Below are 24,085 nucleotides of genomic sequence, written 5' to 3'. Positions count from 1 at the left end.
TGCTTAATCCTGACAATGTAGAAACAAGCAGAAGAGAGGCCTCCCCTCCAGAGGAAGGCTGGCTGGCTTTGGCAAGAAGATGTTCTGGTCACTCACGGCATCAAAAAAAGTCCAGATGGGCAAAGTGAGATATTAAAGAAGATACACATTGCTCTATGAACACAGACCAGGAGCTCCCTGGCATGGAAATTTGTTGCCATCTTTTACAAACCACACTGAGCCTACCCAGCTGTGCCATCTCAAGGTGTTTAAGACACTTCCCTGAGCAGCCTCCTTCTGGCTGCTGTTTGGCAGGCCCGATACTAGGCTACATTCTCCACCAAGAAGAGTACAGAACAGAACACATTTCTACGTTTATTCGAAGATTCCTGCATTCCCAAAGATCTGGCACTACAGTCCAGAATTTCCCAAATGGAAGCTCCAAAAAGCACCTGTGACTAATAAAGACTCCATGAGGTTCTGCAAGCCAGAACACCTGCTTTACGCAGGCTTTCCCACATTTTATTAAAAGAAGTCTTCTCCCATATATTATCTGTTACCTGTTAGATACTACAGACAGAATATGCTTTGGAGCACATTTTGGAAACAGTCCCCTGGGTTCACAGAGTCCAATGTCGGGAATGCTCTCAGGGTGGGGGAGCAAGACGACACAGTTCCTGCCTGAGATAAACTTTCCTGGGGGGAAAGTTTACATATCTGGGTATTCAGGGAAAGGCAGAGAAACCCAATCCAACCATAACACACCAAATGGAGGCACTCAGTTCACTGAAGGGGTCTAAGAAGAACTCTGAGAGGAAGACATACATAATCCAAGTCTACAAGGAGGGAAGAGTGGGAAATGGGAGAGGTATCTGTTTCCCAAGAAGCTACTATCTCAGTGCTCAGCACTCTCCTCTGATTATGATTGAAGATCAAAACAGGGCAGTGAATTTTTTTTTTTTTTTTTGAGACAGAGTCTTGCTGCAATGCCCAGACTGGAGTGCAAGGGCACAATAGCTAACCACAACCTGCACCTCCCGGTTCAAGCAATTCTCCTGCCTCAGCCTCCCAAGCAGCTGGGACTACAAGTGCATGCCACAATGCCTGGCTTTTTTTTTTCCCCCGTAGAGACAGGGTTTCACCTTATTGGCTAGGCTGGTCTCCAACTCCTGACCTCAAGCGACCCACCCATCTCAGCCTCCCAAAGAGCTGGGATTACAGGCATGAGCCACCATGTCCGGCCAGACAGTGAATTTTATTGAGTGGTTACTATGTGCTAGATGCTCAGAAGGATTAATGAAAGATTTTGTATCCAATACAGATGTGTAGTCACCTGTCCCTCAAGGAATTACAATGGAAAAAAACACCGTGACATTAATCCTTCACATGAATGAAGGACCTGTGTGGAGTTTAGATGGCTGAATTGGGACCAAAGCCTTGGAGTCAGAGAAAGCTGGGCTTACACCCTAGCCATCAAACACAAGCTGGGAGAGCTTGGACCAGCTACTGCAACTCTTTGAGCTTTCATTTTCTCCCTTGTAAAATGGAAACAAGTTTTCCCAACCAAGAGGACTGTTTCAGTGACATCATGAAAGGGGGAGGGGAGAAGGAAGAAAAGGAGGAAGGGAGGGAGGTAGGGACGATGTGAAAACAAACAAACAAAAAAACCCAGAGAACTATTCTGAAAATGTAGCACAGGATTTGGCCTACAGAAAGCATTCAACAAATGATTTAAACAATTTTAATATGAGTGCAGCAGAACGTCCTGCCTGCACTGCTCACCTAAGTTCTTTCATATGCGTACTTCCACGTGACTCCCAGAGGAAGACTTCAAACACGTCCAGCACCCTCCTCCCCTGCCAATCCCTACACTTCTACCTCACATAAGTATTATTCTGACTTCTATTACCTGAACTTCACGTAGATGAATTGTACAGTACATGGTCTTTTTGAATCTGGCTTCTTTCACTCAGTTTAAGGCTAGTATCACTCCTCTTTACTGCTGTATAGTATTCCATGACATGCACACACCACAATTAAACTCCCTATCCCACCACTGCACATCTGGGTTACTTCCACTTTGGGGCTTGAAGAATAAGGCTGCTGTGAGCACTCCTGCACATCTCCTAATGCAGCAGTCCCCAGTCTTTTTGGCGCCAGGGACTGGTTTCATGGAAGACAATTTTTCCTCGACAGGTTGAGGGTGTGTGGTTTCAGATGAAAGTGTTCCACCTCAAATCATCAGGCATTATAAGGAGCATGCAACCTAGACCCCTCACATGTGCAGGTTCACAATAGGGTTGATGCTCCTTTAAGAATCTAATGCTGTCACTGATCTGACAGGAGACAGAGTGCAAGTGGTGATGCTCGCTCGCCTTGTGCTGATTTGATGGGAGATGGAGCTCAGGTGGTGATGCTCACTCATCTGCTGATCTGATGGGAGATGGAGCACAGGTGGTGATGCTCGCTCACCTCATGCTGATTTGATGGGCGATGGAGCTCAGGTGGAGATGTTCACTCATCTCCTGCTGATTTGATGGGAGACGGAGCTCAGGTGGTGATGCTCGCTCACCTCGTGCTGATCTGATGGGAGACGGAGCTCAGGTGGTGATGCTCACTCACCTGGTGCTGATTTGATGGGAGATGGAGCACAGGTGGTGATGCTCGCTCACCTCATGCTGATTTGATGGGCGATGAAGCTCAGGTGGAGATGCTGACTCATCTCCTGCTGATCTGATGGGAGACGGAGCTCAGGTGGTGATGCTCGCTTACCTCCTGCTGTGCTGCCCAGTACTAGATCTGCGGCTGGGGAGATGGGGACTCTTGTTCTAATAAACAAGTATATGCATTTCTCTTGGGGTATATACTAGAGTGGAGCTGCTGGTTCATAGGACAGGTATATGTTTAACGTTAGCAGACACTCCCAACTAAAAAGCTTTCCAAAGCAATTCTTCCTATTCACGTCCCACCATCGTGTACTAAAGTTCAGGCTGCTCCACATCCTTGCCATCACTGAGTACCACTGAGGCTTTTATTAGCCATTCTGGTGGGGTCTAGTGGTTACTTGTTGTGGATTAAATCTGCACTCCCCTGATGACTAATGATGCTGAACTCATTCCATATGCTTACTGACCATCTGGATTTCTTCTCTTGTGAAATGCCATGAAAGTCTTTTGTCCATTTTTAAAATTGAATTGTTTCTTTTCCTGTTGTTCTGTAGAAGTCCTTATCCTTTGTCAGATGTATGTAATGCAAACATAATTTCAAAGTCTTTTCTCTTACAGTTACTGCTTTTTAGGTAGGCTTTATATGCCTTAAGAAACCTCTGCCCGATCCAAAATAATAACCAAAGTCTTCTGTGATTCTTCTAGAAACTCTTTTGTTCTACTATTCACACTGAGGTCTATAATTCTTCTTGAATTAACATTTCTGAATGGTGTGAGTTAGGAGTCCCAGGTCATTTTCTCCCCATTATGGACATTAAATTGGTCCAGCACCATTTATGGGAAAAACTATCCTTTTCTCAGTGAACTTCAGTGAGGCTTTTGTTGGGTGTGTGTGAATCTGTTTCTGTACTCTATTCTGTTTGGTGATACTATTATTTGAGTTTCACCACTGATCCACAGTGCAATCACAGATGAAAATTTACCTTTCTCATAGGAATGAACAGCTGCACAGGATATTTGTACAAAAATACTTAACTGTTGAGAAACTATTTCTGGGCACTTTATAAGCATGATAACATTTCACACTCACTATAGCCTTGTCGGGGTAGGTCCCATTTTACAGACAAAGCTAAAACATACAGAGATTGGGTGCAATGCTCGGAAATTAAGGAGTGGCAGGACTTGAGTGTGGGTCTGCCCGGCCAAAGGGCTAATGCCCTTGCCACTGTGCCATTCTTCCTCAGCATAGAATTACTGGGAAAACTACTGTTCAGTGATTATTCCCATAAACTTACATTTCTGTATGGAAGTAAATTCTATTTTCCTACAAATTAGGTGTTTCAATTTAAAAAAGAAATGAAGAAAAAAAAAAAACAAACCCAGAGTGACCCAGTCTGGATTCTCATTCTATCCCTGTCCCCATGCCCTCCCCCCAATAAAAACAATATAAAAAAAACCCCACATCAAGGACAACAGATCAAAACACAGATCAAAAAAGAATGAAAGAAAAACACTTCAAATAAAGTTCAGCTGTTTCTATTTGGAAACAACAACAACAAAAAAATCCCACAATAAACTGACAAATAAGAAATTGCCTCTGTGGTAGCAGAGCTGGAATTTTCCGATGGCACTGGCTACTGTGTCATTACTGTGGGTGACCCAAAAGTGAGCTGGGTGAGTGAACAGCTGGTCACTAGCTGGGCTTGTGTCCCTGAGGCAGCATCAGCCAGGGCGGTCCTTCAGAGTTAAGCTTCCCCTTAGAGCTGGTGCCTTTTCCCTGGATTTGGAAATCCCCAGTAGTCTCTAAAAGCTACCTCCAAGAAATGGAAAAGGAACCCTTCTAGCCCCACCCCTACCTTGGGGCAGTTTTTGGTTCGAGTCTGCTCTGATAGGCCAGCTTGGATTTCCTAACCCCTAGGGTGGCCAAGAAAGAGGAATCTTCTACACAGTCCTGACTGCAGATGTCCCGTGGGGCACGGGTGGACTTCTATCCAAAGGCATCCCAGGCCTCACCCTTATTCCAAGGAGGATGTTATCCAGAGTGCTCAGAGAAGAGTGATACTGTTATTAGTGAATATTCAACATCAACACTGATTCCTAGTCTTAGCATGCCCAAAATATCTTATCACTTTTTAACACAAAATAATAAAATTAAAGTACAATGAAAGCTTGGTGTTAATTACTAGAAAAATAGGTTAAACCAAATTTTAAATAATATGACTGACAAACCAAGAATACTTAATTTACCAGAGTCAAAGAACCCATGGGAGAAATTTCTCCTGGGCTTAGAACCACCTTCTCCCCGCCAAATAAATAAATAAATAAATAAATACACACATGTGCACGCGCGCGCACGCACACACACACACACACACATCTTTCACCAAGCTGCTGTTTGCTCATTTATTTGTTCTTTCCTTTTCCCATTCAGGTATCTATCTAAGAAATGTTCTTTGGTTATCTACTACATGAGAGACAATGGTATATTTATACTGAGGAGAAACATAGAAAAATTGATCCCTGTCCTTAAAAACCTAATCCAGCAGGTAATCCAGACACAAATGCACACATATTTAACAATAACCTGTGACGAGCTGAAGGAACAGAGCAAGTTTTGGCAGGGATTGGCAGGAGCCGCTGTGTGGGCTGGGACTTGAGAGAAGAGACACAGGACGCTGGGTGTGAAGCACGAGGATGACCGAGCCCGGGAGGAGCACAGGCAGAGATGCGCCTTCATGCGGGAACCTTTGTCGGAAACAAAACCGTCGGTGTGCCTGGGGAATGCTGAGGAAGGGGAGAATGACAGTGGATACAGATGTTGGAAAGCTATAGTAATTAAGACCATCACATTGGTGCAGAGATAGACAAAAAAGATGAATGGAAAAGAAAGCAGAGTCCACGAACAGACCCAAACTTATATGAATATTTCTGATAAAGGGGGCACTACAGGGAACAAAAGCATGTTCTTTTCAGTAACTAGGGCCAGGACAATTACCCTGAATGTGGAGACAATAGAAATAGACCCTAACACATTCCACACACAAAAGCTGACTCTAAATGAATTACAGACTTTTATATAAAAGGTAAAACTATAAAGCATTCAAAAGATAATATATTATCTGCAGATGTCCCGTGGGGACATCATAACCTCAGGGTGAAGAAGTACTTCTTAAAACAAAATACATGTGCAAAAAACCCTAACCATAAAGGAAAAGTGATGAATTTGAATAAAAGTTAAGAACTTCTGTTATTCAAAAGAAACTGTAAAGAAAATGAGAAGATAATCACAGAACAGGAAAGAGAAAATATAAGCAATACATATAGCTGACAAAGAACTTCAATCTAGAATATATAAAGATGTGTTAACAAACAAATAATAAAGAAAAATATCCCAATGGGCAAAAGGTTTGACCAAGCACACTGTAAAATACACATACACATATACACACACACACATGCACCCCTCAAATAGCAAACGCTTTAGAAGATGCTAAGCCTCATCCCCAGTGTGGGCAACAGGGAACAGGATGTTTCTAACTCTAGTGGAAGCACGAGGTAGGGAGGGGAGGAGGTGGTGTACAGAAGCTCAATGCTCAAATCAAATATAAACAGGTCACACCGAAACTTGATAAATCAAGAAAAAGCAGTAAAGCATATTATTTAGATATACAAAAGTAGCTACTAGAAGAAGAGAGTGAATCAAAAAGTGTAGAAAGCGGAGCTAGAGACATTGTTCCCTTACGGAATACCTTTTGATATTTAAAAACCCCCATATAGATGTATTATTTTCATGAATTTAAAAAAAGAAAAAAGCACAAGACGGAGAAAAAGAGTGAATGGGAAGTGAGGAGTAAAGTCAGAATCATTGGATAATTCTCTGAGAATAGTCTGGAAGGAGCATCAGTGTGGATTTACCTATGGAATAAGGTAAATTTTGTAATCTGTATCACGTCCTTATTTGCTTTAATACTATGAAGGCCAGGTTTTAATTTAGAGCTCACATCTAAAAATGGAATCTCTAGGCTGTAATGCTTTTTCGTTTCTGACCATTCAACTGTCATTCTCCCTTTGTGCTGATATTTCACTATGTGTCTCCTATCTTACTACATTTTATATGCCTTTAAAATCTGGTAGGCTTAATAAATAAAACTCCAAAGAATTACTGAATACACATTAGCACTAAAGATGTTTGTGGTATTTTATCTTTTCTTAATGATTCAGAGGAGATTCCGTGATCTTGCAATGTTTCACTGATTATCATTCTAAAAGCCAGTTATCTAGCTAACGATACAGATATCCATATGCATTTTTAAATGTGTAAGTCTGAATCATTTCTCCACTACATGAATATGTTTATGTGGTTCTCTGCATGCGCTCTGCCTCCTCCCAGTGACTTGTAAGAAGCCAGTGTGGGGAAATGGCTAAGGGTCAGGCACTTACATGTTTAAAATCTGGTTCTGACCTCTGGGCAGGCTAGAGACTCAGTTTTATTTCATCATCTACAACATAGGGATGACGATAATAGTATCTGCTTCATGGTGTTGTCAGGGTTCAATAAGGCAATGGGTGTAAACACACAAGAGGGACTGAATAAAAGTTTCCTGGAGGAAGAAGTGAATGAACGAATGGCCATCTGTCAAGGAGGACCGTAACGTGGAAGGTTTTTATTTTTTGTTCTTAAGGTCAATTCAGGGAATTCACTCAAAGTAAACTGTGAGTGAATTTCGTTTTTCAGAATAAATCATCCTTTTCACTGGGAAATGCAACATCTGCAGTTGTACCTGAATATTACTGTACTGCTTTCCTGTGACTAGAAGCTTTCTCTTTTTTCTTTCCTTTTTTGGGGGCTAAAACAATGTCAACACTCTTTAATAAACACAGCCCACAGGGACTCACCACAACGCCAGGCACTGAACCAACTCGCTTTACCCTGAAGAGGAGTCTTCTGAGGCTGTGTATTTGTCTTTTCCTGACTGAACTTACAAGCTACTCTGCTCTTTAAAATAAGATTGTTTTCTATTGCTAATCAGACAAATGACAGTATCACAGCACAAACAATAAGCACTGCTCAGTCTACTTACTTTGAAACACATGATTTTCATCAGCTCCTTTTCTCTTCTTGGCAGAAGCCATAGCGCAGAGAGTCTGATTTTTAAAATGACCCCCTCCTCAGTCAGTGCTAGGCTGGGCTCCTCACTGCCTCCCGCAGGCTACACTCCTAAAGTCCTTGTAGTAGCCTTATTCCCCCCTGTCCCACCCCACCCTCAGGTAATGAGCACAGGACCATGCAGTGACCAGGATGAGGGACACAGCTGAGTTTGGCTCTCACCAGGGAAGTTCATGAAATTAAACAGTAGGTTTTCTAACAAATCTAAACAAGCTGTATCTGGTCCCTGGTTACTCACCACTGTACCAGGTTAGCTTTGTATAGTACAATTACTTGAAATGGTAGGAAAAAAGCAGGGTCCCAGCAGAACACCCTCCAGCAAGGGTGGCCACCTCAAGCTAGGGCAAGAGCCAAAGCTCCCAGCTTCTGCAGCAGAGGGCTGCAGGACCACCCCTCTGAAGACAAGAATTCAGCACCACTGAAGTACTCCTTCCTCTTGCTAGGGAGCCAGAGTGCTCCTCATGTTTCTATGTTGCGAAACCCTTGTTAAAATAGTTCTTCCAAAGGACTGAATACTCAGAATCTCTACAGCAAAACAATACACAATTGTTCACGTTTGCTCTGAAGACCACACACACGGGAAAGGTGACATTGGAGATGTGCTGCACAGGCCTTGCATGGGCTGCCTCTGCCCCAGGTTTTTAAGTGCTTTTCAGCCACATGCCCATTTGAAATGTCTTACTCACCTTGAAGAAATTAGCTTACTATAGTACAAAGGTTATAGAAGTGATATTCTAGCACCATAACTCTGAGAAAATGATCTGGTTCTCAGGACAAGTAAACAAGCAAGGCAGCCAGCTACATACTGAAAGAACACAAGGAAAGGGACTTGTTTTGCTAAGGCCCTGGCTGTAGACTAGTGCATGGTCATTCGCATGCAAGGATACAGGGGTTACTGTCACTGACGCTGCAGTTGTCCAGGATCAACGGGATACCATCCAGCTCATTGACCTAGAGAGAAAGAAGACGAGTTATACACTGAAAACAGCATGGCTATAGTCAGAGATTATAGATGACTTGTTGCTCCTTTTGTGTTTTCTCACTCAATGTTATAATATTGTTTGCACAATTATCTGAAATACCTATAGTAACCCAGAACTATATAAAACAGACATGTAAACAAAAAATGATACTTCATTTTCTTTTCACTGGAATTAAAAAAAAAAATGTTGGGCAATTGGGTAGCTGTATAAAAAAGAATGCCAGTAGATCACTTCCTAACATTGTTCACCAGGATAAACTCCAGATGGATCTGAGATCTAAACTTAAAGAATGAAAAAAATCGGTACTAGAAAAAAACATGGGTGTATTCCTTTTCTAAGCTCGTAACAGGAAAAGCTTTCCTAACTATGATTCAATCTGGAAGCAACAGGGAAAAGGTTTTAAAATTTGACTTTTTTTGAGACGGAGTCTCACTCTTATTGCCCAGGCTGGAGTGCAATGGCACAATCTCAGCTCATTGCAACCTCTGCCTCCCAGGTTCAAGTGATTCCCCTGCCTCAGCCTCCCTAGTAGGTGCCTGCTACCATGCCCGGCTGATTTTTTGTATTTTTAGTAGAGACGGGGGTTTCACTATGTTGGTCAAGCTAGTGTCAAACTCCTGACCTCAGGTGATCCACCCGCCTCTGCTTCCCAAAGTGCTGGGATTACAGGCGTGAGCCACTGTGCCCAGCCTTTTTTATTTTTAAGGCAAATGAAAACTGGGAAAACTATTTGTAAGGAATCACAGATTTGGAAGATAACTGCAAAGGATTAATATTTTAATATACAAAGAACTTGTAAAAATTTAAACGACACCAACAATACAATAGAAAAACAGATGAGACACATGAAATAGAAATGGCAGCAAAAAGAATGCAAATAAACTACAAAGACATCAGAAAACATTCAAACCTGCTCGTAAGATGGAGACAAATTATAATTACACACGTTTCTTACCTGCCAGACTAACAAATAACCAAGTCTGACAGGAAATGCTATTGGTGAGGCCACAGGGAAACAGGCACTCTCCTACGCTGCTGGAGGGAATGATCAATGGAACAACTCCCATGAAAGGGGACTGGGTGTAAGCAGCAAAATGACATGTGATCCAGTAAACACACTGCTAAAATTACACATCAAAAACACACTACCACATAAAATAGTGTGTGACACAAGGTTATTCATTACAGCACAGTTTGTCATTTTATTTTTTGTAAAGATGAGTTCTCACTATGTTGCCCAGGCTGGTCTCAAACTCCCAGCCTCAAGTGATCCTCCTGCCTTGGTCTCCCAAAGCACTGGGATTACAGGCATGAGTCACCGCACCTGGCCCAGTTCATTTTTTAATAACAGTTTTACTGAGACATAATCACAAACCATAAAATTCACACCTTTAAAGTGTGCAATTTGGTGGTTTTCAGTCTATTCACAGAGTTATATAATCATTAGCAAGACCAAATTTTCAAACATTTTCTCACCCCTAAAAGAAACTCCATACCCACTGGCAGTCACTCCTTATTTTTCCCTACTCCCAGTCCTTGGCAACTATCTGTCTACTTCCTGTCGCTCTGGATTTGCCTATTCTGGACATTTCCTATACACAGGGTCCTAGAATCTGAACGCTATGTAGCCTTTTGAACCTGGCTTCTTTCACTCAAGGTTCCTCCCTGTTGTAGCATGTCAGTGCTTCATTCCTTTTCATGGCTGAGTAATGTGAACAGTGCATTGTAGGGATACGCCACATTGTGTTTTTCCGTTCGCCCGCTAATGGACATTTGTGTTGTTTCCACCTTTAGGTTATCATGATAATGCTGCTATGAATGTGCATGTACATGTTTTCGAGTGGATGTAAGTATTCATTGTTCTTGGGTATATACCTAGGGGTCAAACTGCTAGATCATATGACAATTATAAACATTTGAGGAACAGCCAGACTGTTTTCACAGTGTTTGCAGAATTTTACATTTTCACCCAGCCACTTATGAGGGTTCCAGCATCTCCACAATCTCATAAACACTTGCTATTGTCTCTTTTTTATTAGGCATTCCAGTGTAAGTAAAGTGGTGTATCACTGTGGTTTTGATGCACATTTCTGAGGACTAAGGATATTGGGTGCAGCACAACTTATTATGAAACAACTCAAGTCTCCACCGACGGGCTGCTGAAATCAACTACGGTACGAACACAGTAGACTGCTGCAGGGCTGTGAATATGAGTGAAGATTGCTGATGGACTGCTGTGGGAGGATAGCCAGGATGTAACCACAATATAACATGTTAACAGACTTATATGAGAATCTTATGTGTAGTAAAGGATATTTTAAAATACTCTGAACAAGAAAACAATGAAGGGTTAAACCAAAAACAAATAATGGTTACCCACAGGGTAGAGAAGAATGGGGTGGAGGAAACAGGAATGGAGACTCTATGAATATGCCCTGTATAAATTTTGACTGGAATCTGCTGTGTTTTATGTAATTTAAAAAAATTAAAGTTATAAAAACTGAAAACATACAAATTAATGAAATATAAAACAATGTTATTTTTCAGAATTCAGCAGTACTTTGACGTTACATCCCTAGTGAGATGTACATAACCTAAGATGGTACAGAAGCACATAGAAGCCTGAAACTGCATTCAGTCCTCTGATAATTAACTATTCCAAACTCCAGGTCCCACTGAAAGAAACCAGATCTCCAGTTGATTCTAATACACAGACTTGCTAGGAATCTATTTATGATCCTTACTTTTACAAAGGCCAGGAAGAAGAGAATAAATTAGTTCGTAATCCTCGAATTTCTATCTTTTTCCAGGCACTGAAGGTGTGATGGGAAATGAAGTACTATTTAGTAGATATCTGGTATATACTGATATATACTGATATACCTGCCATATGCCTGGCAATCAGATGCTTTAATGACTTGCTTTAATTCTGAAATGCTAGAGTAAATATTATTGGCTCCCTTTTACAGATAATAAGTGAGGCTCAGAAGTCCCCCTCCCTGTGGTCACTTACCTAATAAATGCTACTCAAGGCGAGGTCTGGAGACCACTGTCAGTTTGTATGAACAGACACTGAGGGGAGGAGCTGAGATACTGACAATATGACAGCCATGTGATGTCGGCTGAATCTTAAGATAAAATTTGGTCTTGAATTCTTATGTCTTTTTTTAGATTTTTTTTCAAGTAGTTCATTTTATACTATATTCTACACAAATATAGGTCCAGGATGGTTTGAGGGAAAGAGAACTGAATCTGTGCCACAGATAGTTTAAGAAGCACTGGGATGGAGGGTTAGGCCACTATAGAGAGGGTCTTGGAGGGGGATCATGTGTTTGAGAAGCACAGAGGAGAGTTTTATGGCCAAGTCAGTCATGACCCCACCTGAGATTGTATCCAAAGCTTCTCATGGAAACCCTCACACCCCTACTTCTCCTCTGATAACCTGCCCCACATCTACCAGCAGGATGGGGTATGCACAGTGAAGTCTGCAAATGGGAAAGGAGAGATGCCAAATGCCTTTGCCGTGTGCCGATTGATACTGACGTGAAGATAAGGAGAGATCCAGAAAAGAAGTAAGAGCCCTGTGAGTGGCACTGAGAGGAAAGAATCCAGCTGATCCTCACCAACTCTCCGCAAATATGTGATTCAAACCCTTCTGCAACATGGGTGCATCGCCATGCCAGACTTAGGTTGGTTTTCACGTTCATGGTTTGTTCTACTAGAAGAACATATAGCATGGGGCTCACAGAGAAGGCCTCCCTAAAGAAGTGACATTTAGTGTAAGCTGAGAAGAATGAACAGGAATTAAATAAGACAAAGGGGACTGTGGGAGTGTTCTGGGCAGGGGGAGGAGCATGTGCAAAAGCTGGAAGATAAGATGAAAGATGTTCATGGAACTGGGAGGCAGTGCAGCATGGGGATTAAGAGTAACCACTGTGGAGCCAGGATGCTGGGGTCAAAGCCTGGCTATGAGCCCAGCTGGTCTTGGCCAAGTCATGGAACCCTAAGACTTGGTTCCCTCCTCTGTAAAATGAGGATGATAGCGCCTACTTCAAATAGTGATTGTGAATGTGTTTAGCACTTAGTAAGTGCTCGGTAAAGAGCACTGGGAGTGATGGCAGTAGTTGGCAACATTCACAGTGTTAAATGCAAATAGTTCATTTAGGAGCAAGGAGTTGGGCAGTAGCTCCTAAGTGCATGACGAAATTGAATAATAACTTCAACAGAGCTGAATTTATACTTCCTCTCTGCATTAGGCAAAATTTCAAATTTATTTTCAAAATCAGTTTTTTTTTGATAAGTGAGAAATAAAAGTATTCAGAACTTATTATTCAATGCATAGGAAACATCTCACTTTCTACAAAAAAGAAAGTAAAACTCTGAGATGTGCTAAATGGGTAAGACGTTCTTTGAAGGAAATGAAATCACACACTAAAAACTGATATTTAAGCAGGTAATAAGGGTGAACTAAAGAGTTCTTTAAAACCATGGTTACACTGGAGTTGTGGGTGAATTGAGGGTATACGTTCTGGATAAATATTTCTTATTCATACAGCTGCATTAGGAAAGGATACAAGGGAACCATTTATAGAAATTCATTAAATGTTTACAATATAAATGACCTATTCTAGACAAGGATGACAGTGGCATTATGACAAATACACAATTATATACTTAAGAATGAACACTGGTTAAGGTCACTGGGAACAGTAGACACCAATACAACACCTTCAGGAAGGGTGACTGACAATACAATTCTGTTACTACAAAGCCTAAGTTTACTGCTGTAACTACAAGTGTCAAGGTCATGCTGGGGGCAGGAGAGAAACAATTAAGTTTTCTTCTGTCAGCACTTAATTAAACAAGAAAGTTGTTTGTTTCTTTACTAACATGCTGGGAGGTGATTGCAGACCTGTAATTAATGAGTCACAAGTTACAGTTCACATTGAGGAGCCAAGCTCAGTCAACACTTTCACGTGGTAGCGCATCTCCAGGAGACTGTAAGCCTGGCTTAAACAAGTTCACATTTAGCCTGGGGAAATGAAGTCTAAACAGAGGACAACAAACACATGTGCTAACTGTGCCTTCCCACATTAGCCAATAATGCCAGAGTAGGCACTCTGCAAAGGGTACAGGCCCAACTCTAATAACTAAACTCCTTTGGGAAAACATTAGGTTGACAGAAAACAGAGCTTCAATTATTCTGGTTGCTCTCACACTGAGTGGTAAATACAGAAAGAAGGCAAGAGTACAAAACGAAGGTGGACCCAAATCTCCTCCACTGACTCCGGCCTAAATGATATTTGGTAAAAATGTATTTAAGTCGTAGCTCCATAAAACAGACTCAAACACCACAACCAGAGTCCTCATGCTGAAGGGAACAAATGACCAGGCAGGGTGTGACAATGCTCCAGCAAGGTTTCCACTGAGGTGTGAGGCCATCCTGGGCAAGCCCAGGGCCAACTCTGAAAGCTGGAAGCCCAGAAGCAGCTGCTAGGGGAAACTGTCTCGCAGGAGACATAAAAGCAGTGGCCTCCTGAGAGGACTCACTCACCATCCTCCGATGCACAGGGAATGCCATGCTCTAGGAGGCAGACACATACACAGGAGAATTCCTGCTCAGTCTTTTAACTGTGTGACCCTGGGGAGGTCTCTGAACTTCAGTAAGTCTAAATTTTCTTACATGAAACAAGAGGGAAAGCATTCAGTACGGTGCCCAGCACATCATGAGACCACAGGACATGGCAATGATTTGTAGTATTATATTTTCACTTGGCTGGGAGAATCTAAAGGTTTCTTTTACCATCCACATTTGAAAAGAGCTGGATATGGTAATCCTCGCCAACTACTAGCTGTCCTTCAGCAAAGTTCGAATATGCAAAGACAAACTTCTACAATCACAAGCAATTCAGTAGGTATGGGTTACACTAAGTTAGTGTTGTTCTTGACTGCCTCATGAGCTGGGTGTGTGTCTGGATTCGTAATTTCCATCCATACTCTTCTGCTGCCTTTAGCCTTACACAGCAATTCTAAGTCTCACAAAAATACAGTGCCACTGATCGTTGTGTTGCATTTGTTTCCAGGGTGTTTTGTGCCGCTCAGCGGTGGGTGTTTCAGGCCTGAGCTGCTGCTTTTGTCCACAATGCCAGAGCAGCAACAAATGGGGTAACAGCAGTAAGAGTAGCAGTGGGTTGCTTCGGACCTTCGGCATGTTGTTAACTGGAGTGGTGAGAGCAGAAATTCTTGCCTTGTTCCTGATATCAGACACAAAGCAATCTTTCATCATTAAGTATGAAATTAAGTGTTGATTTTTTTTCACAGATGCCTTTTTCAGGATGAGAAAGTTCATTTATGCTGTTAGTTTGTGGCAAATTTTAGCATGAATGAGTGTAAATTTTGTGCCAAACACTTTTCCTCTATTGAGATAATCATATTGTTTCCTTCCTCTTATTCTGTTAATAAGGGGGAATTAAAGTGTCTGTTTTTTTGACATTCAACCAACAGTGCATGGCTGAGATAAACTATCATAGTTCATGATACATTATCATTTTCTGTATTACAGGATCCACTTTGCTGATATTCTGAGAAGTGTTTCTATGTTTCTGATCATGAGAGACACTACTCTGTAGTTATTTTGTGTTTTTTTCTCCTTTTAAGGTTTTTGTCCGGATTTGGGAACAGAGTAACGGTGGCTTCATAAAATAAGTTGAGAAGTGTTCTCTCCTCTGTTTTCTGAAAGAGAAAGTTTGGGTATATTCTCTTTTTATTCTTAAATGCTTGAAGAATTCACTGCTAAAATTATGTGTGCCTGGCAATTTTGTTGTAGAAATATTTTAAACTAAAAATTTAATTTTTAAAAATATAGGCTATATGCATATTCTATTTATCCTTGATTCAGTTTTGATTTTGTTTCTTGCAAGAAAACTGTTCATATCAACTAATTTGTCAAAAATTTTTGGCATCAAGTTGTTTATACTAATCTCTTATTATCTTTTTAATGTCTGTAATATCTATAATGATGCCTCCTTTTCACTGCTGATAGAGGTCATTTATATTTTCTCTCATTTTCTTATCTTTGTTCTTTTAAACTGACAGGCAAGAAAGTCAGTGAATTAGAGTAACGACACTACAGAGATGATTTACCAAAACCAAAAGCTAGTTAGTTGTAAACATTAATAGAATGGAAAAATTCCAGGAAGACTGAGGAAGAAAAAAGAGACCTTTATTTTTTCCAGAAAGAATAGAATAAAAGGGGAGAAACAGGTTTAGACAACCTAAATAAAATATTAAAATATGAACAATTTTATGAAAAAATGTGAAAATCTAGATGAAACAGTTATTTCTGAGAAAAGTGGAAAATTGACAGAAAAAAAGTGTTAAAATTGACAGAAAAAATTAAAGGTTTGAATAGAGCTGTCCTTTTTAAGGTGGCCAGCCAGGCTACTCCCCCCGTCATGGTGAGGTAGGAGGTGGGGCTCAGACACCTGACCAATTGAGGACTAAGTAAAGCAGGTGGATCGGGGCAGAAGCCATTTTCCGTAAGACATACCCACTAATATGTCACGTCAGTTTACCACTGCCATGTCAACACCCAGAAGTTACCACCCCTTTCCAAAGCAACAACCTGATGACCTGAAATTTCTAGGAAAGTTACCACCCTTTTCCTAGAAATGTCTGCATAAACTGCCCTTTAATTCGCACATAGTTAAAAGCGGGTATAAATATGAGTGCAGACCTGCGTCTGAGCTGCTATTCTGGGCACAGTGCCTACAGGGCAACGCTGCTCTGCCAGGAGCAGCACCTCTGCTGCTGCTATACACTGCTGCTTCAAAAAAAGTTGCTGTTTAACACCACAAACTCACCTAGGCAATTTATTTCCCAGCCAAAGCCAAGAAACTTCCCAGACTAAGCCCCAATTTTGGGGCTTGCCTGTCCTGTATCACTGGGGAAAGGCAGGAATTGGGAGTGACCAGACCTCCTCAGTAGCAGGCAAGAGGGCGTCAGCACGGAGCTGCATGTTTGCTGACTTCTCTTGAGATGCTGGGGCACTTGCATCCTTGGCAAAGGCTGGTGGAATAGACTGTAACTTCTAAAGCAATAATAGCTGCCTACAATGAAGGTGCAGGCTCCAGAATTCTAGTCTTTTGTCACAGAATTATTGAAGAGCCTGAGAGAATTCTTCGTTAAAGAGAATCACGAATTCAGAAGAGCAGAAGGAGCAGTGAGGGATTTATTAAATGGCATAAGACCTCAAGATGTGGATTTCGCTACCGTTGTTATCCCTACTCAAATGCAGGAGCTGTTTCAGTTGGCTGGTATTTGAATGATGGACAGAAGAAAAACACAGAACAATTATTGCCAGGCTTCGTGAAGACAATTTTGAAATTACTACACTCTGGGTTGATGCTGTCACTGATGGAAGACACGCTGAGGACAAATTTACAACTGACTAAGAGATGCTGAACACAGAGCTCTCTAGCTATACATTCTATGTCTTGAGGTTTTGATGGTACTTTATCTAATTTAATGGTTATGAAGATTTTTAAAAACAAGAAAAGTCTGTTGGACATCAACAGAGTACAAGAAAATCATTTTTGAATTTTAAGATACATCAGGTTTTGTGGGAGAAGTGTAGACAAGCCTGGTGACCAAGGTCCTGAGAAGCAACTGCACAGCATGCAAAAGGCCTGGCTGGGGTACTAGGAGAATGCACTGGGCGGAACTAGAAAAGCTCTCGTCAGTAAACATGCACATCATTTGATTCATCTTGATGTGGCTCCTTCTGCAGGTGTAACTGCCAGTGCAAGTTCAGAAGAATTGAACAAAGTCAGTAAAAATGTCGAAGGTTTTTCACCAAAGCCAGTGACTTCTGTGGCTTAATTATTCCAAGTACAGAATGTCACAAAATTGGAATGGAATTTGACAATTTCAAAAGAAGAGAAAAACCTTGTCTTATTTGTAGTTAAAAATAAAAAAGACTGAATGAAAGCAACAGATACTTCAGAGCCACTGAAACCCTACCAAGGCTTTCTTAGGGACTGGAGGGAACTTGCCTCCAGGGACTTCTCACATATGTGAATTACTGAAGAACCAAGGAGAGCACTGTTCCCAAAAGGAAAGGCAGCTGTGCTCCCTTCCTCCATTTCCTGTTCAGTGGGCATGACACCAGAAAAGTGGGCATTTCCTGAGGGAACAGAAACCGGGGCTCTATTACAACAACTACAGGAACAGTGGAGAAAAAGTGGTTACCAAGGAGAAGAACATAAACTTCTAAGTCACCCAAAGCTAGAGCGCTCACTACTAAAAAGTGGAAACTTTTTGGTAAAACTAGTTTATTTATTCCCCTTCCTCTTAGTGAGATGAAACTACAGCAGAATAAAAGCCAGCTTAGAGGACCTCTTCAGAAGAATAAAGGTCTTATTTTGTGAAATATAATTGTATCTTAGGCAGTAAACTTAAGTCTACCTCCTCTTAATCTGATTTATATCACTGAATCTTTTAATTTTTTTATTATTATTATTTTTTGAGATGGAGTCTCACTCTGTCGCCCAGGCTGGAGTGTAGTGGCGTGATCTCGGCTCACTGCAACTTCTGCCTCCCGGGTTCAAGCCATTCTCCTGCCTCAGCCTCCCAAGTAGCTGAGATTACAGGCACCTGCCACCATGCCTGGCTAATTTTTGTATTTTTAGTAGAGATGGAGTTTCACCATGTTGGCCAGGATGATCTCAATCTCCTGACCTCATGATCCGCCTGCCCCAGCCACCCAAAGTGCTGGGATTACAGGCATGAGCCACCACGCCCAGCCTGTATCACTGAATCTTCTAATTCTTTCAGAATAATTACCATGAGAAAGGTCAAGTTGACTTCTCCTATTTTAATCTATTTAGACTTTTTAAAAAATTTTGTTTTTGCATAGGATAGTACTCAAATTGATCTTAAGAAAAGGTAACCTGCCTTGAAGAAAAAATGTTTATTAACGTTTGTAATGTTTATAAGTGTCAGTTCTTATTTGAATTCCAAAATAAAATGTGCCTGAGAAGATTTAAAAAAAATTAAAAGAACAATAATTTTTAAAGATATTAAAATGACCAAGACTCAATGACAAACACAAAGACGCAAACAGCTCTCAAGTGAGTTCCACCCAATTTTCAAGAAACAGAACATCTATTTTACATACAAGTTGTTCCAAAACAACAGAAAAATAAGAAAAGATTTCCAACATTTTACAAGGCTAGTATGACTTTGTTCCAAAACCAGGAAAGACAGACCACTGTCAAGAAATTAAAGGCCTTTTGAACTTATGAACACAGATCCCCTTCCTCTAAAAAGTTCTAGAAATAATATTAGCATAAGTAAATTAAACATGCTACAATAATCCATCATGATCAGGTGACTTTTCTCAAAAATGCAAGAATAGATTCAAGTGGATCAGAAAATCTACAATGAACCTCATTAATGTACTCATGATAGTATCAACCATCACAGGAAAAGCACCCGATCGTGCTTAGCCCCTATCTATGACTTTTTTAACTTGAAAAAGGCTATGTGTCAGGAGCCTACAGTAAAGTCACCAGCAAAGAAAAGCTTACACAGATGCTGAGACCAGAAAGAAACACGATACTGTCTCCCAGCACTGACACAGAAAAATAAGTTCAATATCATAATTTTAAAAGGTCTTTGTCTGGAACATTGTATCTCTAGAAATCAAGGATGCTCAGAAAATCAAAGAGAAACTAGAGTGATATGAAAAGTATTTCAGCCTTACTATCAGAAGAGAAACAATGGCAGAATAAAAACAAACTAAAGCAATAAGGCTGATTTAAGCTGGAAAATAGTAAATTTTTTTGTTTTGTTTTGGAGCAAAAGCACTTCAGGAGGCCAAAGAGGGAGGCTTACTTGAGACCAGGAGGTTTCAGATCAGCCTGGGCAACACAGAGCGACCCTCATCTCAACAAAGAATTTTTTTTAAAAAAATTAGCTGGGTGTGATAGTGCATGGCTGTAGTCCCAGCTCCTGGGGAGGCTGAGGCAGGGAGATGGATTGAGCCCAAGAGTTCAAGAGTACAGGAAGCTATGTCTGTGCCACTGCACTGCAGATTGGGGACAGAGAGAGACCCTGTCTTGAAAAATAAACAATAAAACTAAATGAAATGGGAAATAACATCTAGAAGGTCACGATATCAAGAGGAATGAAAAGGCACTGTGTCCTAACACACTGAAAGTGAATTTTAGAAAAGAGTAGATGTGGCTCACGCCTATAATCCCAGCACTTTGGGAGGCCGAGGCAGGTGGATCACAAGGTCAGGAGTTCAAGACCAGCCTGGCCAATATAGTGAAACCCCGTCTCTACTAAAAATACAAAAATTACCCGGGCATGGTGGCGTATGCCTGTAGTCCCAGCTACTATGGAGGCTGAGGCAGAATTGCTTGAACTTCTGGGGTGGAGGTGGCAGTGAGCCAAGATCGTGCCACTACACTCCAGCTTAGGTAACAGAGTGAGACTCAGTCTCAAAAAAATAAAATTAAATTTAAAAAGAAAAAAGAAGAGAGTAGATGTTTCAGTGGCTATTAGAACAGAAACTGTGACTGGGCCCTACAAAACCTATGAGAGAAGAAAGGCATGGTCTTGAGTCACCGGAATTACTGACAGCAAGATCCAAGAAATCAGTGAGGAGATTGCTCCCAAATGTCTAGCCACCAACTGTCAGAGATGAAGTGAAATCTGGTGAAGCAGAAATGAAGACTTTCTCCATCTTTCCCTCATATCAGACTTTCTGCTATGGTCTGCTAGTTGGCAACAAGTAAGAAGTGCTGGTTTCTGGGACATGCTTTTGCTTGGGGTAACTATTAAAAGACCAGGAATTGGCTTGTTTTCTAACTTTGGTGTGTGTAGGGGGTAGGAGGCAGTGTTTTGATAATCCTGTGTCCTGTTAACTTTTTTAATTTTAAGAAGTGAGGCATATCAGAGGTTTGGTATTGGGTGTTCCTGAAAGAACCACACACATTCCAGCAAGAGACAGTCCAGGCTACAGCTGCTAAAAAAAATCCTGACCCTACACAGGCATTAAGAGCCCCTGTAGGGTGGGAAGGGCTGGTCTCCTCCCTCCAGGCTGAACCCCACTTCCTTGGCAGGACCCCAGTCTCAGTAGCCTCCTGATTTCAGAGCCTGGCTGGACCACGTGCAATAGGGTGGAAACCAAACTGCTCCATGCCACGTTATTTAAAAAGAAAGGCAGAATTTGTGGTGGCTTTTTTTTTTTATTGTTTGTAATTTTTTTTAATAAAAGTATTTTGGAAGGAAAAAAAAAAAGAGCCCCTCTAACTGGGATTGTGCAGAATAAGAAATCAGGGAGAATATATTTTGAATTTCAATTTATTTGAACATACATGGGCAAGAGAATTGGACTTTAATGCCTTTGGACTTTAATTTAAAATAATTGTAATCTTTGGATTTTAATATCTCTCTGGGAATTTGATAATGAGATAGAATTAATATTCAAATATGGAATGTCTCTTATGGGCATTTTATTATTACAATGAATTTAGGCCTTTCACTGGAGTATCTTATTATGGAATGAATTTTCCACCTTGAGGTCAAAGTGATTTTGCAGTTAATTAGATTCATGTGTTGTTCTGACCCACTTAAGAGTCTTCTGGGGGTAAAATCTCCACTCCTCACCAGTGGTCCAAGAGTGAAAAAAGGAGCGTGGTTGGCAAAGCAGCCTCACGAAGGTGGGAGCAGGATGGTCCTGACAAACTGAGCTTCTCTCTGAAGAAAGGACACACTCCTACATCCCTAACGGCCAGAGCTAAAGCCAGACACATCAGTGCACCACCACCACCACAAAGTGGCTGGATGGGTTAGAAGGCTCTCCCTCTGTTCTTCATGTTGTGGAGAGAGCTGTATTAACATACTATCCCCCAACTTTTCCAGGCCCTTCACTGGCCCCTTCCCAGGGCAGTCACAATTGAATCCCTCTTTGAGTCAAGCTGTATGGCATCCATGGTATACAGAGCAGCTATTTACCTGTCTTACTCTGTCATTAGACTCTGGGGCTTTCAATGACAAGCACCATGTCACTATCCTTGCATCCCTTGTCTGGTCCCAAGATACTTAATGATTTCTGAGAAAATATATATGTATGTGAGAGGCAAAAGCTCACCTTCCACCCTTGCAGGGGTCAAATATAACCAACAGATATATACTGAATGAAACCTGGCCAGGGGGAGGCAGATGAGTAAATTAATAACTAAAAATGCATTTACATATTATGGTAATTCCTATAAAAGAAATAATGAAGATGATCTACTGGAGAGTGAGAGTGGCCAGGGAGACTACTTTGAGGGGTGGTCAGGTGAGTCTTTCAGACTGATCCAGTTTTGAGAAGCACTGACACAGAGCAGCGACTCTCCATCCTTACTGTGAATCTACATCTCCTGTGGGGCTTTTAAAACTACCCATGTCTTGGCCCCACATCATGCCAACTTAATCTGTATCTTGGGGGTGATAGTCCTGGCACAAACTTATAGTTTTAAAGTTCCTGGCTGGGCATGGTGGCTCATGTCTGTAATCCTAGTGCTTTGGGAGAACAAGGTGGGAGGATCAGTTGAGGTCACAAATTAGAGACCAGTCTGAACAACATGGCAAGACCTCATCTCCACAAAAAATAAAAAATTAGCTGGGTGTGGTGAATGTGCATATGGTTCCAGCTACCCAGGAGGCTGAGGTGGGAGGATTGCCTAGGAGTTCAAGGTTCCAGGGAGCTTTGACTGTGCCACTGCACTGGGCAGCAGGAGACCCCGTCTCTAACTAACTAATGAACCAAAAGCTCCCTAGGTGATTCAGATACACAGAAGGGTAGAATATAAAGTCTTGGAGATCAGGGAAAAAATTCAGATTTGCATGGAAAGGAGCAAAAGCAGCACCAAGAAGGCCAGTGAGGAAGCTGCTGCGGACGCTGAATGAAAGGTGACGCAGGCCTGAAGGCTGTGACAGCAATGGGGACAGAAAGATGCAGGTGGATGTAAGACACATGGTAAAGGTAGATCAGACACTAACTGCTCTCTAGACAGTGGTGATAAGAGAAAGAAACAACTGGAAGATTCTGAGTCTGGTTGAGCTGGATGTGTGGTGGGATCATTTGCTGAAAGGGCAAAGAAAAGATCTGGGGATGCCGGACTCAAGGGTACAGTTTGGGCATATCTGGCGGGAGGCACTTAGCGAGGAGACACCTAAGTAAACGTCAGCAGTTATATACTTTCCATATCTCATACGTTGAGAATGTGAGCAGTTATGTCCCCTAGTGTGGAGCCCCAGGGACATGTCTGGGCTCAACAGGCATTCTGCTGTCATCTGCGCACAAATGGCCCTTAAATCCTGGGCACTGTAAATCTCCTAAAGGAGGGAAATGAAGACAGCAAAGGGCTCAGGACATTTAAAGGTCTCAGGAGAGAAATCCTGGTGCTCCTTGTATAACCTTGGCATTGGCACCAAGTATTACTCAACCAAAAGATCTGAGTAATCCAACACTAAATATTGTAGGCAAATGTAAACACTCATTCCTGATAGATTAATTTGTAGATGATATGAACATTTCTGTTCCTGGAAAAAGATCATCAGTAACTGAAATTGCACAAGATTTTCTTTAAAAGTTACGGAGATCATCAGATTATTTACCCAATGATTGTTTTTCAGAGTAACTTCTTTTAGAAACTATTTCCAAACTGTGTGCTTTGAAATATGCAAATTTCCTACTGTGTTCTGTTAAGATTATATAGGAATAACAGACAGACAGACATATATACCTCATTAAACTGAATTAAATTATTTTAATTCCAACTGACTATTCTGTCCAAAGTTGGGATATGGGAAGAACCACAAAAGTACTGATGAGAAAGTTCAACTCAAGATGAATGGACAGCATTCCCATACAGTAAGTCTACTGAGCGCCCAAGGTCAAAAGAAGCAAATGCCAGACTTGGGAACTGGAGGCTGGAAGGTAGAAAGGAAACTTGCCAGGACACTCAGCATCTCCTGGGCCCTCCTAGCTCCCTAATGCCCTAAGGGTAAAGGGTCCAGGAGGCAGATCAAGATGCAGGGGTAGACAGGAAAAGGTCTGAACTCCAGTTTTGGAGTCAATGAGAATTAGAGTCCATTTCAGCTAGAGGATTGTCCCCCTCAAATCTCACTGCAGCCCAGCTGATGCTCTAGGGTCTGACCCTGTCCTTCAGTGAGGGGCCAAGCCTCAACCCTGAGATGGGGACAGATCCTATCCATAAACATTCTCTGCA

At 41.5% G+C, this 24,085-nt stretch overlaps 1 protein-coding gene across 1 annotated transcript in view; it reads right to left on the bottom strand.

The window, feature by feature from the left end:
* The window catches only part of ATXN10 (ataxin 10), a 169,308-nt gene that overhangs the window by 27,474 nt on the left and 117,749 nt on the right, over nt 1-24,085 (bottom strand). Inside the window, exon 10 of the mRNA XM_012449460.2 lies at nt 8,700-8,763. Within this exon, the coding sequence (XP_012304883.1) occupies nt 8,700-8,763 (64 nt within the window). The remainder of the gene's footprint in view (nt 1-8,699; nt 8,764-24,085) is intronic.

Source organism: Aotus nancymaae, unplaced genomic scaffold (genome assembly GCF_030222135.1).
Source record: "Aotus nancymaae isolate 86718 unplaced genomic scaffold, 86718_ANA_hifiasm-v0.15.2.pri h1tg000076l, whole genome shotgun sequence".
In the NCBI taxonomy this organism is placed as follows: Eukaryota; Metazoa; Chordata; class Mammalia; order Primates; family Aotidae; genus Aotus; species Aotus nancymaae.
This window is presented reverse-complemented; position numbering and strand designations above follow the sequence as displayed.